The 20,399-nt window shown below is 34.5% G+C and overlaps 1 protein-coding gene across 4 annotated transcripts in view; it reads right to left on the reverse strand.

Annotated features, from left to right (window-relative positions):
• Positions 1-16,461: 16,461 nt before the first annotated feature.
• The window catches only part of LOC136027626 (hemicentin-2-like), a 152,528-nt gene continuing 148,590 nt past the window's right edge, over positions 16,462-20,399 (reverse strand). For all 4 annotated transcript variants that reach the window (XM_065705043.1, XM_065705044.1, XM_065705046.1 and 1 more), the window contains one exon: positions 16,462-18,762. In XM_065705043.1, coding sequence (XP_065561115.1) covers positions 18,574-18,762 — 189 coding nt within the window. In that variant the 3' untranslated portion in view covers positions 16,462-18,573. The remainder of the gene's footprint in view (positions 18,763-20,399) is intronic.

Below are 20,399 nucleotides of genomic sequence, written 5' to 3' on the forward strand. Positions count from 1 at the left end.
GACACAAATGACGACCGGGACACAGGGATGACGACCGGGACGTGTGTGTGTGTCGAGTGACGTCATGTTTTTGTGTCGGCTGACGTCATGTTTTCGAATGACGAAATTACAGACCGGGACATCGGGACACAAATGACGACCGGGACACCGGGACATAGGGAATATAAATGACGACCGGGAAACTCAAAGTGAAAGTGCCCGGGACACAAATGACGACCGGGACACAGGGAGTATAAATGACGACCAGGACATAAGTAAAAAAAACTAAAAAAACTAAAAAAAGGTAAAAACTACAAAAAAACTCAAAAGAAAAAAAACTAAAAAATAAAAAACTAAAAAAAATAGTAAAAAAAGGAAAAAAATTTAAAAATAAAGGAGAAAAACAAAACTAAAAAAAAATAAAAATAAGAAAAACTAAAAAGGTAAAAACTACAAAAAAACTGAAAAGAAAAAGAAAAAACTAAAAAAAAAACTAAAAAAAAGTAAAAACCCAAAAAAAAAACTAAAAAGAAAAATACAAAAATCTATTTCATCATATACCAATTCAAAAACGAATGTATATACAGACCGGGACACCGGGACACAGGGATGACGACCGGGACACAGGGACACAATTACAACAGGGACGCCGGGGGACACAAGGGGATATATAAATGACGACGGGGACACAGGGAATGTTCGATTAGCAATCACCATCAACAAAGCTCAAGGGCAATCATTAAAATCACGAGGTATAACTGAAAAAACTAAAAAAAGGTAAAAAACTAAAAACTAAAAAAAAGACCAATTCAAAAACGAATGTATATACAGACCGGGACACCGGGACACAAATGACGACCGGGACACAAGGAATCATGAGGTATAGATCTGAATACGGATTGTTTTCCCATGGACAATTATATGTTGCATGTTCAAGAGTCGGTAAACCTGATAATCTATTTATATGGACAGACAATGGGACAGCGAAGAATGTTGTATATTTGCAAGTTTTACGTAGTTAAAAACATATATATATATATATATATATATATATATATATATATATATATATATATATATATATATATATATATATATATATATATATATATATATATATATATATATATATATATATATATATATATATATATATATATATATATATATATATATATATATATATATATATATATATATATATATATATATATATATATATATATATATATATATATATATATATATATATCTATATTCACAGGTGGGAAACAGGGACACAACTACAATGGCGCGTAACTAATATGGCGCGTAACGACTTACGCGCGCGGGGGGCTTGGGGGAGTGGGAAGCGCCCCCACCAACTAGGTGTTGGGTTGGCACGAAGCGCCACCCCAACAGCTAGTAAGGAATATATTCTAAGAGATTACGTCATAGGGAATGTTTAGTTATGCCAATGTCAAACAGTTCGCGGTAACGAACTGTAGTAAGGAGCAACCCGGCTCAATGGTAACCGAAACTCTAAAATACGGAATTTTTATAGCAATAGTTGCATCAAAAGAATCGCATTTTAGTGATATTGTGTCTCAGAGCTGTTATTTTAAATCCCGACCGGATCTGGTAATATTGGGGGGGGATCCTAAAATCTTGGAAAACACCTAGAGTGGAGGGATCGGGATGAAACTTGGTGGGAAAAATAAGCACAAGTCCTAGCTACATGATTGACATAACCGGGACGGATCCGCTCTCTTTGGGGTAGTTGGGGGGGGGTTAATTCTGAAAAATTAAACAAATGAGGTATTTTTAACTTACGAACGGGTGATCGGATCTCAATGAAATTTGATATATAGAAGGATATCGTGTCTCAGAGCTCTTATTTTAAATCTCGAGCAGATCTGGTGACATTGGGGGGGAGTTGGGAGGGGGAAACCTAAAACTTGGAAAAAACTTAGGGTGGAGGGATCGGGATGAAACTTAGTTGGAAAAATAAGCACAAGTCCTAGATACATGGTTGACATAACCGGAACGGATCCACTCTCTTTGGGGTAGTTGTGGGGGGGGGGGGTGTTAATTCTGAAAAATTAGAAAAAATGAGGTATTTTTAACTTACGAATGGGTGATCGGATTTCAATGAAATTTGATATTTTGAAGGATATCGTGTCTCAAAGCTCTTATTTTAAGTCCCAACCGGATCTGGTGACATTGGGGGTAGTTTGGGGTGGAGGAACCTAAAATGATGGAAAACGCTTATATTGGAGGAATTGGGATGAAACTTTGTGGGAAAAATTAGCAGAAGTCTTATTTTCCTTTTAAATCGATCTATTGATTCATAGAATTTTGTTAAAGCTCATACCATATGATCTCTTGGCTCTTCATGCCTCGTCACAGGTGCCATATGAGCTCTTAGCTCTTGTTAATTATAATTTCTGGTAGATATATTGGCTCTGCTCAAGATATAGCTTCGCTCTCTATTTTTGTTAAAAAAAAAATACTTGTCTTTTTTATTTAATATTAGGAAATCAGAACCGCTATTCTTATACAGAAAAGATTAAACCTAGCTCCGGCCATGATTTGATTTAAGTCTATTTTAAAAATTTATACGTCGCCTAAATCCATTTAGTTTTTGGCTGTTTGCTGAGCCTCCGATTCCCAGGATGTAATGGAACCGGAAAGCTTTTAAAATTTCGTGGTTCCACACAAAAGATCAACGATTTGCTCGCCGTATTACAAAAGAAAGAGTATTAGTCAATCACTGTTTTTAACAAAAGCGGCTGCCCCGGCACGCGATGAAGAATTTAGTTTTATGATTAGGTCGTCTATGAAGACATTTTTCGGATAAGAATCAGTACAAAGGGCGGCGAAATCTTATTCAATAATGGGTAAAGGTGCCGAAAAGGGGCCGCCTGATTTATTCTTTAGAACTAGGTCCATTTTGACAGTAAAGTGAATCGTCACGGTTGTAACTGTTAAAATACATCAGAACAGATGCACTGGTGATTTCACGATAATCTTTTACAAAAAGACTGATTTCATGGTAATATCTGCATGAAATTTCAGCAAGTCTGTATCCATTTCCAACGGTTTAGTCTCGAAGTACCAAGACAATCAAAATATTTCTTGCCCCCTTCCACTGGATCCGTCTTAGCTCTTTTCACACCTGAAAATCACTATATTTAAAGATTTATTTTTTATGTTTTTTTTTCCAAAATCTTGAGGTTTTTAGAGATATGTCACTTTCGTCAGCGTTGCCACGTTCAATCATTAAAATAAATGAGCATACCAATCACTTAAATTTGGAAACGCTTTCTGATTTTTATTTGGTCCCCACTAGACTACTACCAAAAACCGTATAGCTGCATATGGAGATTTTTTGATTAAAAATTGAACATCCTTTATAACACTAATTTAAAAAATATACATAATTGTGTAATTCGGGAGGTAGATTGCAAAAACAAACTAAAACAGGCATAAAAAATTTGCTTATATTCATTATTGTTACGTTTTTACGTGTCTGAAAAACATTTTTTTTGGGGGGGGGGGTTCAAACTCCCGCTCCCATCGACACGGCCTTGTAATTGGTAATTTGAATTAGGCTTGCACAAAATTTCTACTGATATTTAGATTGATCCCTAGCAAGCTAGGCTTCTTGGGTCAAACAAATGTTAGCAGTGCTTGTTCAAATAATTCCAAAATGGATAAAATGACGTGGTAATGATTAAATTGAAAAAAAAGCATGACTTAGAACCCAATTAGTTATTTGGTAAAAGTTTTTTTTTTCATTTGTAAGTTTTTTTTACATAGGCGGCACTAGTTTTCGATGGTAATGAATTTAAATGATGATTTAAATTATTTAAAAGATGTTGATGCATAAAGTTGTTTCTATGGTTGAAGGATCAATCGGAGGTCGGCTAAATTCGTGTTGGTTTTGCACACACAAAAGGTTAATTGATTTTTCATATATCGATTAAGTTACACTCTTAAAAAATTGTTTAAAATTCTATTAGTTTTTCAATAAGAATTTATGTATTTTTTTTATTGGTGCTAGTCGGCAATATTGATGGACAAGCATAGCTGATGAATTGATACTTTGCTGATGGAAGAATATTACTCAAGAATTAAGTTATTTTGATTGTTGAAGAGCTGTGGAGAGGTCGGTTGTATTTGTGTCAACACTCGATGAATAGGTATAAAAATTATTGTCCATGGGAGGGGTATATTACATAAAGAGAACTTTCCATAAAGGAAATTTTTGTGGGGGTATTTTCCATGGAGGGAAAGTAGATTTCCCTGCATCATATGAAAAAAAAATACAAGAAATTAAACAGAAAAAGTTTTTTCAAATGCAAGTAAAGAGCAACATTAAAACTTAAAGCGAACATAAATTATTTCATATATGAGGGGAGATTCTCTCTCCTGAATACCTCACTCTTTACGCTAAAGTTTGACATTTTGTTTCAATTCTTTAAGAACAACTCCGTAAACAAGGTGGTCATTTAACTGGAGAAGAAGCTTTCTTAAAGTACTAAAAAACTTTAGCGTAAAGAGCGAGGTACTCGGGAGGGGAACCTCTTCAAATACAGAATAGTTTCTGTTCTTTTTAAATTTTAATGTTTGCTCCTTTCCTTCAATTTAATTTTTTTTTACATTTAATCACCGCTTATTTTTGCACCTTTTAGTAAGTTTGGCTGCAAAGATGTTTTAGTTCATGTGACTCGTTCTTAGTTTTATTTCTTTTCTGGAAAAAAAAACAACAGGAAACCAAAGAAAGTCCTGAAATTGACATAAAATTAACCTTTGACCAGCTTCCCGATGGCGTTTGGAAAAATTAATTTCCATAAATTGGACATCCTTAAGGTTCAAACTTTAGTTTAGCGCTTATCCAACGGAAATTTCTATTCAAAGAGTAAGGTGTATGAAAAAGAGAAAAGAGGAGTGGGGGATGGTTTAGCATTGTCATAATAACAAGAGGTAAGAATTTGACGCAATTTTTATTTAATCTAATAATTTATGTGAGAAATATTGAGCGTGTCGAAAAAAATAGAAAACCCAAGAAAGCCCTGAGATTTCCATAAAATTGGCCTTTGGAAAATTAATTTCCATAAATTGGACATTCTAGAGATTCATACTTTAGTTTAGTGCTTATCCAACTGAAATTTCTATTCAAAGAGTAAGGTGTATGAAAGCCTTTCGTCAGGAAGAGAAGGTCTACAAAACCGAATAAAAGTGGAGCATCAGGCCCACCAAAAAATTAGAATTCTGTATTTTTGCTTTAAATTTTCATGGACATTGATTGAGGCCCTCAGACCCTTCATCGAGGAGAGGGAAGGGGGTGATGGTTTAGGATGGTCATACTAACAAGAGGTAGGGATTTGACACAATTTTTATCTGATCTAATAATTTATGTGAGAAATATTGAACGTGTTGAACTTATTTGCTATGAAGAATTAACATAAATTCATGAAAATTATCACTTTGCATCAGAAGGATTAGTGCGACTGTCATTAAATGTCAAATCTAGGTGACAGATCCGTTGACGCTGTGACGAGAGGGAAATTTAGCAATTTAACAAACTGCAAACGAGTTTATATTAAAAGCACAAGAATCTATGTTGTCACAGCTCTGACATCTGTGATGGAATATTATGAGCAGTACCTTCGTCGTTTTGTCCATCAGTCAAAGAATTTTGACATGAGACCAAAGCATTAAAGATAAGTACAGCAAAAGGCCCTCTGTTCCCAATATCTCTCCCATGGACCCCAGGAGACCTCACACTTTAAGTAGCTCATTATTAAGTATTCACATAGTCGGCTCTATCCCTATACACTGTGAATTTAGTGATTGAATAGATACTTGAAGAAAAATAGCGTGCCACCTGCAACGCTGATCGTGTCCAACTCGGAACTACTGATGAACAACAAGTGTTTATGAATAATCAGTTACAAAAACATCATATGTTCTCTTTCATTCAACATAGCAGGAGTCGAAGGGGGTCACTAATGGCGTACATGTTTACACGTTTCCAAAGAAATCGGCAGCTGGTTTGTACAAGCTAGATAAGAACTTAAGCTTATTATAAAAAGCAACAGTGAGACCTGAATAATGGGTGACAGCTTAAGTCAGCCTCGGAATTATGCCATTACATTTTTACTTGACAAAAAGGAAATTGGAAACAGGCCTGAGATTTTTTGTTATAGCCCCTTAAGTCATCAATGCGCACTCACTGTCGTTTTTTTTTCGACTGTTTATTTATCCCCCTCCCTTGAAGTACAGTTATAGTTTACGCCTCTTACAATATAACTAACTTTCAATTAATTCTTCTTTTTTTAATGTTTGTTGGGTAGCCTACTTATCGGTAATATAATAGACACTCGGGAAGTGAAGTTCGATTAATACTAACGAAATGAAACAAAATGTGATGAATATATTATAGGTTTGAAAATAATTTGGGCTATAAATTTGCAAATTCGAGGGAGGGGTAAGCTTAGCATATATTAAACGCGTAAACTAACCATTGTTGTATTTAATATATTGTTGTATGTTGTAATTAATAAATAGCCCAAACTTTTGATAAAGCTAATGAAACAAAACAACATATGATGAAAATATAATATTTTATTAGAAAAATTGTAAAATTTCGACAAAGAAAAATGTACCCAGAACGCAGAAATGTCGTTAAAAGAAGGTCTTTGGTCTCTGGCAAACCCCAAATATTAACCTGAACATCCATGTTGAGACACTATTTTCTATCACTAGTCAAAGCATACTAACCGGTAATTATCACATCTGATATTTGCCATCCAAATGATCGACAGTATAAAGAAGTTACTTGTTTCTTGCATAAAAATTTTATAGTGTCTATTATATAATCGATAAGTACCGTTTGTTGCAATGTACCCTATTACTGAATCATACGTAGAGAGGAATCAGAATCCCCCAAAAAGTTTTGGCATGTTTACAATGTTTTCTCATTATTGTATCGCTTGTCTATTTCTGGTGTATTCTTCAAATTAGGGAAGTAAATTCACGCGTACATGCTGGTCTGGTTCTCATTATTTGTCACCAGGGTCAGGTGGATAGTAATTTTTGAACAATCAGTCAATTTGAACCGGAGTTGGTGATATTATTGTAGTCATAATTTAATCCCAGGTCATAGTCGGTCTTTTCCTTGAAATAGCAGACTTCTTGTTTCCTTCAACTGTTCGTCAGCTTTAAGGTATGTCTTCTCTCTGAAACTAAATAAAAAAAAACAAGTTTTTTTTAACTGAAAGTAAAAAGCAAAATTGAAACTTAAAACGAACAGAAATTACATCGTATATGAAAGGGGCTGTTCCCTCCTCAACGTCCCGCTCTTTACGCTACAGTTTGACTGTTTCTCTCAACTCTACTTTTTAAAACAGTAAAAAACTTTAACGTAAAGAGCGGGGCGTTGAGGAGGGAACAGCCCCTTTCATATACAGAGTAATTTCTGTTCTTTTTGAGTTTTAATTTCACTTCTTACTTTCAGTTAAAAAAAAGTTGCTTTTTCACGTTAATTTATGAACGTTTTTGAATTAATGCATGTTTTGATTTTGGCTCTCCGCTCATGAATAATTAAAACAAAATTTGCGTATCACTTTTTTTTGCTAAATGGCTTTCTCATAGTTTTGATCGAAAGATTTTGAGAAAAAAGAAGCGGGAGAGGAGGCCTAGCTGCCCTCCATTTTTTGGTTAGTTAAAAGGCACCTAGAACTTTTAATTTTTTACGAACGTTTTTATTGGTAATTACGAATTAACGTACGTAACCAACTCATATATTTGTGTGTTTTCATTACGTATATGAGGAGGTTCGCCCCCTCGTCAATACCTTGCTCTCTACACTAAAGCTTGATGTCTGTCCCAATTCTTAAGAATGACCCCTGAATCACAAAGGCCGTAGAATAAATAGTTGAAATTACTAAATATACTTTAGCGTAAAGAGCAAGGTGTTAGGAGAAGGTGAGCCCTATATACGTAATAATTTCCGTTCGTTTTAAGTATTAATGCTGCTTCTTATTTGCAATTGAAAAACTTTTTTATAATTTAATTTCTGAAAGATTTAAATTAATGCATGTTTTGATTTTGGCTTTCCACTCATGAATAATAAAAACAAAATTTGCATATCATTTTTTTTTGGCTATATAGCTTTCTCATAGTTTTAATTGGACGATTTTGAGAAAATAGGAGTGGGGGAGGAGGCCTAGTTGCCCTCCAATTTTTTGGTTACTTAAAAGGGCAACTAGAACTTTTAATTTTTTACGAATGTTTTTATTAGTAAAGAATATACGTAACTTACAAATTAACTAACCTAACGAACTTCTATATTTGTATGTTTTCAGTATGTATATGAGAGGGTTCGGCCCCTCGTCAATACCTCGCTCTTTACACTAAAGCTTAAATTTTGTCCCAATCCCTTAAGAATGACTCCTGAATCACAAAGGCCGTAGAAGAAATAGTTCAAATTACTAAAAATACTTCAACGTAAAGAGCAAGGTACTAGGAAGAGGTAAGCCCTATATGCGTAATGATTTCTGTTCATTTTAAGTCTTATCCCTGCTCCTTACTTTCAGCTAAAAAAAACTTTTTCATACTAATTGTTTCATTTTTTTAATAATGCTAGAAAATCCTGTGCCCCCTTCATGGAAATTCTCTTCCCCCATGAAAAATTCCTCCATAGAAAGATCCCCCATTGTAGACCCCTCTCCTAAACACCTCCTCCTCCCAACCAAAAAAATCCCCCTGAAAACGTCTGTGAACTTACCAAAAACCATTAATATATGTAAACACTGGTCATAGTTTGTAACTGGCAGCCCTTCCCAGGGGGACTGTGGGGGATTAAGTCGTCCCCAAAGACATAGTTATTAGGTTTTTCGACTATGCTGAATAAAATGGCTTATCAGAGTTTTGATCCGGTGACTTTGAGAGATGAATGAGCATGGGAGGGGGCCAAGGTGTCCTCCAATTTTTTGGTCACATATAAAGGGCACTACAACTTTTAATTTCCGTTAAAATGAGCTCTCTCGCGGCATTCTAGGATTGCTGGGTCGATACGATCACCCGTGGAAAAAAAAAGCATACAAACAAATAAACACGCATCCGAGGTCTGTCTTCTGACAAAAAATACAAAATTCCACATTTTTGTAAATAGAGGCTTGAAACTTCTACAGTAGGGTCCACTGATACGCTAAATCTCTGATACCCTGATTTCTTAAATAGGGAAAATTTTCTCAGGCTCGTAACTTTTGATGGGCAAGACTAAACTTGATGAAACTTACATATTTAAAATCAGCATTAAAGTGCAATTGTTTTGATTTAACTGTTGATATCAAAGTTTTATTTTTTGAGTTTCGGTTACTATTGAGTCTTCAGCTTTAACTTGCAACAAAAGGATAAGGTATTTACATCATTGGATTCATTAGTCTTAGTACTATCCATTCCCTGAGCAAGAGTTATTATAGTGCTTAGGTCTGAATTAATCAAACAGTTCGTGCTAAAGAACTTTAAGTAAAAAGTGACGCTCCTGAATAGTAACCGAAATTATAAAAAACGGGATTTTCATATCAATAGATATGTTAAAAGAATTCGTTTATTATGCTGATTCCAAATATATAAGGTTAATTAAGTTTGTTAGCCATCAAAGCACTGAAGGATCCAGGGAGCTGGGCCCCCAAGACTTTTCTAAAGCATCTTTTCCCAGCTTTTTCTTTTTTTTACTCTTTTTAGAAAAAATTTGTCAATTGGGTCGATTATTGTCACCTTTGTCACTTTGACCCCCCAAGATTATCCTCATTGGTGCCCTTGTCACATTACCCTTCCCCTCAAGATTTTGAATCAAAAGCTACGAGCCTAAGAAAATTTGTCTGCTTTTAGATAAGGGGAGATACACTCCCAAAAAGTCAAAGAATCTTAATGAAAATCACACCATCAGATTCAGCGTATCAGAAAACCCCACTCTACAGGCTTCAAGCTCTTATCTACAAAAATGTGGGATTTTGTATTTTTGGCCAGAAAAATGGTGTTCATTTGTTTCTTTTTTCCCATTAGTGATCGTATGAAGCCAACGGTTGTAGAATACAGGAAGAGGGCTCATTTGACTTGTAATTGAAAGTTCTAGTGGCCTATTTGAGCGACCAACAATATTTGAGGACTCAAAATATATAAGCTCGATTAAAATTTTAAGATAGCCATTTTGCTCAGCTAGTTGAAAGATCCAATAACTATGCATTTGAAGATAACAGGATTACCCAGTCCTTGGGGATGGTCTTTGAGTTATAAAATTTGTCCACTGTTTTCGTATAGTTTTTGTTATTGGGAAGTATGCATTTGGGAAGTATGGGAAGTAACATTTTCCATGGGGGAGGGGTAAATTTTCTGCTGGGGGGATGTTACGCAGGAAGCCCTTTTCATTAGAAGAAAATTTTCGGAGGGGATGAAGTTTTCAGGAGAAATTCTACACTGGGGAAATTTGCCAGAATTCCTACATGAAATTCTTTTTATTTGTCTACATGAAATTCTTCTATATCTCTTTGCAGACTCAATTCCACGTGTGGAGATGATAAAGGTAATTGTACGGCATAAATTTTCACCGGGATTGAAGGGTTTAGAGGATCTTTCCGGGGGATTGTTTCATGGTGATGGAGCTGGATCCCCCGATATTATTTAAAAAAGGATCTGATATTAAATAAAAATAGAAGTTTTTTCAACTGAAAGAAAGGAGCAGCATTAAAACACACAAAAAAGAAATTATTACGCGTATGAGGGGTTTTCCCCTCCTCAATACGTCACTCACTACGCTAAAGTTTGATTTTTGTCTCAATTCTTTGAGAATGACTCCTGAAACACAACTGTCATTTAATTAAAACAACCTTCTTTAAAAGTACTAAAAACCTTTAGCGTGATGAGCGAGTTATTGAGGAGAAGAACCCCTTCTCACATACGTAATAGCTTCTCTTCATTTTAAGTTTTAATGTTGCTCCTTACTTTCAGTTGAAAAAAACCTTTTCTTATTCAATTATTAAACAAGGATCTAAACCTGCTTACAAAAGGGAACTTCGTCCTTTTTCTACTATTTTCAGCCCACGCATTTTTAACCTAAAAAAAAAATTGTACATAAGCTTTCAAAAGTTAATTTGGTAGATGGATGGAATTTAGCTACGAAATAATAGTTAAATTTTTACCTATCGTTGAAAATGAAAACCAGTAGAGAGCAGAAAAATAAAATACCAAAACTTTCACAGGGAGCATACTCTAAAGGTGAATTCCCTCATCTCTGGTTCTTTCATATGCCATTGCAACAGAATCAGGGTCAAAAGTAAATAATTTAGGGTTACATCTCTCCTCTTAAGAACATTGTTCTCTACTTATTGTTTAATATTTTATTTGTTTTCCAACTTTTTTTGGAGCAGCAGCGCCAATCACTCTTATCACAACAAAAACGACATGTACGTACGCAGTATTTTTTTGGGGGGATGGGGGACAAAAACAAATTCTGTAAATAACTTGACTAAAAATGCTCAGAAATTTGGAACAATTTTTGACCCCAAGAGTGGTGAGGTTGGCCCACCCCCTGCTTGTGTCTCTGAATAGCAGTACGGCTTTATGTTCTTTTATGGTTTAATAAAGGTAACTTTTAAATTTGAAAACTAGGGATAATATTTTCAAAGTCTTTAACTTGCTTCTGTAAAAGCTTGGGGTGTATCATATACATTTTTGGCAAAGGGAAAATTTTGTTTATTAGGCAGAGATCAGTTTGACTGATAACATGAAAGGTCTATATACCAAGTTTATAAGAAACATCTCCTCTCACGTATCATATAGACTAGTAAGTCCCCTAGCTGTTGGAAACTTCTTCCTTTCGAGAAGTTTATGGATTAGTGCAACAAGTCTCTAGAATAACTTGGAAGACAAACAGTCAATGTAAGTTGTGGATGAACTTTTGAAGTAACATAGATAATCAACGGATAATACGGTAAATTTTCTGTTTTTCCGTCTACTTGCATAGTTTATTTTTAATTTCCAGAGTGACATGATTTAATGTTCAGTAATTAAGTAGGTCTCATGAAAAGAAATACCGACAGAGATTTTATCGAGATCTGATCTTTTGTAAATTAAATAAAAAAAAACTAATTTTTTTAGCTGAAAGTAAGGAGCGACATTAAAACTTAAAACGAACAGAAATTACTCCGTATATGAAATGGGTTGTCCCCTCCGCAATCCCTCGCTCTTTACGCTTAAGCTTTTAATTGTTTTAAAAAGTATAATTGTGGCAAAGAGTCAAACTTCAGCGTAAAGAGCGAGGGATTGCGGAGGGGACAACCCATTTCATATACGGAGTAATTTCTGTTCGTTTTAAGTTTTAATGTCGCTCCTTACTTTCAGCTAAAAAAATTAGTGTTTTTTTTATTTAATTTCTGAACGTTTTAGAATTAATGCATGTTTGGTTTTGGCTCTCCGCACATAAATTATTAAAATGAAACTTGTATATTAATTCTTTTTTGGCTAAATTGCTTTCTCTTAGTTTTGATCAGACGATTTTGAGAAATAAGGGGTGGAGAAGGAGGCCTAGTTGCCCTCCAATTTTTCGGTTACTTAAAAAGGCAACTAGAACTTTTAATTTTTAATGAACGTTTTTTATTAGTAAAAATACACGTAACTTAAGAATTAACTTACGTAACAAACTTTCATAACCTTATATTTTTATTATGTATACGAGGGGGTTTGTACCCTCGTTAATACCTCGCTCTTTACACTAAATCGTAAGTTTTGTCCCAATTCTTTAAGAATGACCCCTGAATCAGAAAGGCCGTAGAATAATAGTTGAAAATACTTTAGCATAAAGAGCAAGGTATTTATCTCCTCCTAAATACCTCGCTCTTTATGCTAAAGTATTTTTAGAACCCCTCATATGCGTAATTATGTCTGTTCGTTTTAAGTTTCAATGCTACTTCTTCCTTTCATTTGAAAAAACTTTTCATGTTTATTTTTCATTATTTTCTTATAGTAATGCTAGAGAACCCTGCGCCCTTTTCATTGAATTTTTCTTCCCCCATGAAAGATTCCTCCAAGGAAAGATCCTCCAACAAAGCCCCCTCACCTCAGCCCCACCCCCAAACAAAATAAAATCCCCCTGAAAACGTCTGTACACTTCCCAATAACCATTACTATATGTAAACACTGGTCAAAGTTTGTAACTTGCAGCCCCTCCCCCAGGGATTGTGGGGGAGTAATTCATCCCCAAAGACATAGTTATTATGGTTTTCGACTATGTTGAACAAAATGGCTATCTCAAAATTTTGATCCGTTGACTTTGGGAAAAACATGAGCGTGGGAGGGGGCCTAGATGCCCTCCAATTTCTTTGGTCACTTAAAAAGGGCACTAGAACTTTTCATTTCCGTAAGAATGAGCCCTCTTGCGACATTCTAGGAGCACTTGGTCGATACGATGACCCCTGGGGAAAAGAAAAAAAAAAACAAAAAAAAACAACAAATAAACACGCACCCGTGATTTGTCTTCTGGCAAAAAATACAAAATTCCACATTTTTGTAGATAGGAGCTTGAAACTTCAATAGTAGGGTTCTCTGATACGCTGAATCTGATGGTGTCATTTTCGTTAAGATCCTACGACTTTTAGGGGGTGTTTCTCCCTATTTTCTTAAATAAGGCAAATTTTCTCAGGCTCGTAACTTTTGATGGGTACGACTAAACTTGATGAAACTTATATGTTTAAAATCAGCATTAAAATGCGATTCTTTTGATGTAGCTATTGATATCAAAATTCAACTTTTTAGAGTTTTGGTTACTATTGAGCCGGGTCGCTCCTTACTACAGTTCGTTACCACGAACTGTTTGATATAGTATGTCAAGTTCTTCTAGGTTTTTTTTTATGTCTATAGGTGTATTCTGATCATGTAGTTATTCATTAAAACAAATGGCTTCCAAGAAAAACCAAGAGTATAAAACAATTTCTCAAATATAATACCAAAAATGATCGAAAGTGAATTTGTATAATAAGTCTTATATAAAGCGAAGAAATTTATTATGAATGAATAATGAAATAATGACGTAATAAAATGAATCATGTTAATCTTCAAACAAATAAAAGTTACGACAAATTGGGTTGTAGCCCCTGAAACCTAGAGTGTCACAGAAAAGTATACAATAGAGTAAACACTAGACTGATTTGCGCTTAATTTTAAATAATATCAGAATTTGGCTGGTTATGGACTAGGCCTGAATTTGAATTATTAGCTCATGTTTGCTGATAGGCTTGTGTAGATCTGCAGCCTGAAATAAGCCAGTTTTGGCACCAAGTTTTGAAACAAGGGGCAGCAGGCCTACTTACTTAAGGAAGGCTGGTGAGAAGAAGGGAGGGTGGAGGAGTCAGGGGCCCAATTTTATCTCCAATCATAGATTTAACCTCTTTGCATCATTATTGTTTTGACAAGTACAAGGTGTTAAGAAATTTTTGAAATTAAGTAATTATTATTGGACTAATAACACTAAGTTTTATGCTTTGGGCAAATTTATTCAAAATCGAAAAAGCCATTATGAAAAAAAATGTATTTTAAAGATGATATATATATATATGATTTTTTTTGAATTTTTTGGTTGGATACTCAATCATCGCAATGGGGAAGACTAAAATAAGAGCTTTTGCACATGACTCGCAAATAGTATTTGATTTCTGTTCAGGCTGATACTTAAGGGTTTTTGAAGTCAAAACTTACAAATGTGAAGCTAAACCTACAATATGAAGGCTCAAAGCGAAATGTAGTATTTAGAAAATATTTTTCCTAACGAATTTCAATTTGTATCAAACTGTTCGTGGTAACAAAATGTAGTAAGGAGCGACCCGGCTCAATAGTAAACGAAATTAAAAAAAAAGAATTTTGATACTAAAAGATACATTATAAGAATCGGGTTTTTATGTGATTATAAATATATAAGTTTCATCAAATTTAGTCTTACTTATCAAAAGTTACGAGCCTGAAAAAATTTGCTTATTTTGGAAAATAAAGGGAAACACCCCCTAAAAGTCATAGAATCTTAACGAAAAATCACAAAATCGCATTAACAAATCACACCATCGCATTCAGCGTATCAGAGAACCCAATTGTATAAGTTTCAAGCTCCTATCTACAAAAATGTGGAACTTCGTATTTTTTGCCAGAAGACCGATCACGGGTGCATGTTTATTTGTTTGTTTCTTTCCCCAGGGGTCATTGTAACGACCAAGTGGTCCTAGAACGTCGTAAGAGGGCTCATTCTAACGGAATGAAAAGTTCTAGTGCCCCTTTTAAGTGATAAAAAACTGGAGGGCACCTAGACCCCCTTCCACGGTCATTTTTTCCCCAAAGTCAACGGATCAAAATTTTGAGATAGCCATTTTGCTCAGTATAGTCGAAAAACCTAATAACTATGTTTTTGGGGATGAATTCCTCCCCCACAGTCCCCAAGGGAGAGGCTGCAAGTTACAAACTTTGACCAGTGTTTACATACAGTAATGGCTATTGGGAAGTGTACAGACGTTTCCAGAGGAATTTTTTTGGTTTAGGGTGGGTGGTTTGAGGGTAGGGGGCTATATGGGAGGATCTTTCCTTGGAGTAATATGTCATGGGGGAAGAGAAATTCAATGAAGGGGGCGCAGAATTTTCTAGCATCATTAAAAAATAACTAAAAAATAAATATGAAAAAGTATTTTCAACTGAAGGTAAGGAAAAGGATTAAAACTTAAAACTAAGAGAGATTATTACGCGTACGAGGGGTTCTTCTCCTCCTAAATACCTCGCTCTTTACGCTTAAGTATTTTTAGTAATTCCAACAATTTATTCTACGGCCTTTCTGATTCAGGGGTCATTATTAAAGAATTGGGACACAATTTAAGCTTTAGTTTAAAGAGCAAGGTATTAACGAGGGGACAAACCCCCACATATACATAATAAAAATACAAGAATATAGAAGTTCTTTACTTAAGTTAATTCTTAAGTTACGTATATTTTTTACTAATAAAAACGTTCGTTAAAAATTAAAAGTTCTAGTTGCCTTTTTTAAGTAGCCGAAAAATTGGAGAGCAACTAGGCCTCCTTCCCCACCCCTTGTTTCTCAAAATCGTCTGATCAAAACTAAGAGAGAGCCATTTGGCCAAAAAAGAATTAATATGCAAATTTCATCTTAATAATTTATATGTGGAGAGCCAAAATCAAAGATGCATAAACTTTCCTTTTTATATCCTCCCAAAAGTTGCAATTTGCTTTGAATCTTTCCATACGAACCCTTCTCACACCGTTTGGGGATGAACTGCTTTTCATGTGGGCCTAAATTAACGATCGAAACGGACGATCTTTGGAAATCTTTCATCCTTCATCTGTAAAATATCTGTAACATGTATGTATACATTAACATCTCTTTGCCAAATAATTGTATTTTGATCTGTTCTGTTTCTAAAACTGTTTGCTTGAAAATAGATATAAAAAACACAATATTCATTTTATTCACAAATAAAGAACAATAATACAAATTGTTTTGAGACAAAATTTGAGGTAACCATCCATAGAAGTTACCGTAACTCAAAGGTTCGGAGACTATCTCTCAACTTTCAAGAAAAGTAAGTTCAACCCGCTTTTTCGTAACGACTATCCAAATAAATGATGTAAAAAAATAGTTCTACCTCCACAGACATTGAGCGGCATTGGTTCTCTTAGTTCAAACCAGAAAAAAACTCTTTTTGTCCAAAAAATGAAACTTCTCAGACATAATAAAAGTATGCGCCACTCCCCCGCCTAGTTTGTTATTTTAGGTGGGTGACTGGATCTTTTTACTTTTTTTTTATCTTTTTTGTTGCTATTTCTTTTCCGCCATTCTTTCCCGGCTGTGAATGTTAACAGGGGGACTATATTGAAGCTAATTCTTGTTGTGGTGAATTTATTGTTAAACAGCTAAACTCTGAAAATTAGGAGCACACCCTCACTGCAGTAACTTTCTTTTGGAGAGGAGACCTATAACTTAGAAATAAGGAGTGTTCAAAATATTCATGAAAATCCCCAAAAACAGGCTATTTATATTAAAAATATTAGGAATTATGAAGAAAATTCTAGTGGTTTTGAAATTACACAAGGAAAAAAGAAAAAAGAATTTTCATAATCAACAAAAGAAGCTTAATAAATAAAAATTTCTTGGTATTTTCTGAAAATTTTGAGCGAGATCAAACACCTTAAAGCCAAAATTCATATAGAGTAAATTAATCTCATTTTGAATTTTTCAGCTGTATAGTGTTGTTCTGTTCTTGGCAAAAAACCAGTTTGTAATTCAATTATTTAAAGCTCTATAGTTTCGTCTCTTATCAGTCCCCCTTGCTCTTTAACTACCACTTGGATTAAAAAGGAAGTGACACAATTCAAACCATTTATGGCTTCTTTAATGACAAGCAACACAGATTTTATGCTGACTCTATCCTTCCTAAACATGTTTTAAAAAACACATTTTTTAAACGTGATTACTGGCACCACCCTTGTAACCCTCTCTTTCTAAAGCGTATTTTATAAGAGCCGCTAGCAATACTCATATACAGCAAATAAAAAATTACCCTATTTCAATCATTAAGACTAAAAAATAGCATGTTGAAAGTGTTCACACTTTTCAGACCACTGATTTCTACAAATGATGCGATTCATTTTCAATATCTTAGCAAAAACAAAATAAAGTTAGGCTACTAATGCTGATAACTACTGCTACTGACAATGCATCGCGTCACCAAGCCGTTTCTGCATCGCGTCGTTTCTGCATGATTACTATAGACAATAGCAAATAAGGGGCCTTCTCTTTCCAATTTTTAAGACAAAAAATAATATGTAAAAAAGTGTTCTCTTTTCAAATCATCGATTTCTCCAAATACTGCATTTTATTCCCTTTAGCTAAGCAAGGATAATACAATACTAATAATTAGCAAAAAAGCACCTTTCATAGGATCACTACTTTCCTTAAATTTGGGGATATTCTGTATTGCAATTAGTCCAAGCTGCTGTCAGGAAACTGGACTAAATACTAAAAGACTATAAAAAAAAGGAAAAGCATCAGTCAAACTGTATCCCATCCTGTGAAAATAAATATTTAAGGCAGTTGGATATTCCTCGTCGACTATCAATATCTTCAGTATCACGATACAAAAAGATACTTCACTGAGGTTCACTCTGAATCCACTAAAAATCTCTAAACTTAATAACTTAAAAATGAGGTTAAGCTCGTGTCGATTTATTTCAGACAATTTTGAACACCATGTGATCCGCACGTTGGGTTAGCCACGTGATCCGCACGTTTTTCACAACAATTCAAGGAGAAAGAAACTTAAGAAGAAGAAGAAGAAGACTATTACTTCCACTTTGAAGGAACCTTAGATGGCCTTCGTTTTAGTTCCACTTGATAGGCCTTGTACTTTGGTTCCACTTCACGGCAAGTTCCACTTATATGGTTTAAGAAGAAGGCCATCAACTCCAACTAATCAAATAAAATCCTTGTTGGTCTTTGAATTGCAAATTTGGGCTAATTCCAGAGCTGACTAGAAATGAATTAAGGCGCTTCAAACTTCAGATAGGTGATAGTTTGTCTTCTGGTGTGTGTGATGTAGATCTTGGTGATGGTAGTGGAGTAACACTTGGAAGTCCGAGTACACCTTGACCTTTTTTGGCCCTCATAGAACCATTATTACTAGTTCGAGGTAGCATAAGGTCTGAATATCGAAGGTTAGACGGGTTTTTGGGCTTTGTTTTTCCTGCCTGAAATCAAGAGAGACTGTAAGTAAGATATACGATATACGGTTATAAACTAATAAAAAAAGAAAGTAAAACTACTTTCTGAAGTCACTTGATTTAAGAAGCCTTGAAGAAAGCAGCTAAAAGAGATTTAAATAAAAAATTGGAGGGGAGGGCTCGATATCTTCCACTTTAACAAATAGGTACTTGCACAAAAAGAGAAGATGAAAAGATTTAAGAAAGCTAAGGTGCTCTTATGTTTAAGAGCCAGGATACAGATTTCTTTTAATGTGATACTTGAAAAATTTTAAGATAGCTTTTAGCTAAAAAGACGATTGCAAAAACAAAGGGGAGGTAGAAAAATAAATTTATGTCAATACTTATCTAATTTAACTTACGTTACAAAGAAAATATAAGACCTTTTTTTAGTAGGATACCATATTGCTTGAAAGAAGTAGAAATAATTGGCGCCAAAGGTGGATACAGGAATCACAGATAAATAGGACTATTTACTATAGCCTGTTTCAGCTTGATTTCTAAACAATTAACATTATACCTCCTATAACAAATAGGAGGGATTTACACAAGTCTGAAGCCCAGAACTTGGACTTGATGGAAAGGATTTCAATTATAAGAAAGTCTCTTTTCAGCTGTTATATAGCGATGAGTGTTTGCTGGAACTTTGTGATAGCCTGGCATAACTTTCTATTGAGAGCAGCTTTTTCCCGGACCCTTATGCAGTAGACAAGGCCGTATTTTAATGATATGGGATAGATAATGGGCTCTGATTGGCTACTCAGTTACTTAGTATCTAAAAATCCATGACAAAAATTTGTTAATTCTTACAGCCAAGATAAATGTCTAGCAACCTCTAGACCTCTTTAAGTGTAGCCTACCTTGCAGAAACAGCTACCCCTCAAACCGATCGTTCAAGGTAAGTGTATCTTCCCCCTTCTCACAATCAACCCTCAGACTGAATGCTGAAATTGATTTTTTTTTCCTAAAACTGTTCCAAAAACCAAAGATTTAACTATAGCTTAGCCATTTACTCAAAGAATATTTTTTTAGCTGTTTCTCTCTTCTTTTTTTTCTTTTCGAAGTAGGAGGTTCTTGGTGTAAGACTTCTTGGTGTTTTTTTAACTTTGAAGTAAAGGAGAAGAAAAAAATAGGGAATAGTCGAGTCATTTGCAATTTATCTAATTGATCATTTAGACACAAAATGTACAATTTCGCTGTCCAAAGAAGAAGAAAAAAGAATAAAAAAGAATAAGAATAAATAAATAAAAGAACAAAAAAGAAGAAGAAAGCTAATGGTTTACGAACAGAATATAGTCTAATAATATCACCTTATTCTCCGTTATTTACCCTTTAAATAGACGAATTAATTTCTCCAGATTCTTTTGTGGAGTATTCACTGATAAAATTTTGAATTATCTCCAGAGGAAAACAATTCATAACAAAAGAATTTGGAGATATACAATTAATTAAGGCAACAAGCTTTTAATTCAAACAAATACAAGTTCTTGAACAATTAGAGAGAGAGAGAGAGAGAGAGAGAGAGAGAGAGAGAGAGAGAGAGAGAGAGAGAGAGAGAGAGAGAGAGATAAAAAAGCAAAGGGTAAATAAATAGAGATTGAGAGGCAACAATGACAACTGGGGGA

Source organism: Artemia franciscana, chromosome 5 (assembly GCF_032884065.1).
Source record: "Artemia franciscana chromosome 5, ASM3288406v1, whole genome shotgun sequence".
In the NCBI taxonomy this organism is placed as follows: Eukaryota; Metazoa; Arthropoda; class Branchiopoda; order Anostraca; family Artemiidae; genus Artemia; species Artemia franciscana.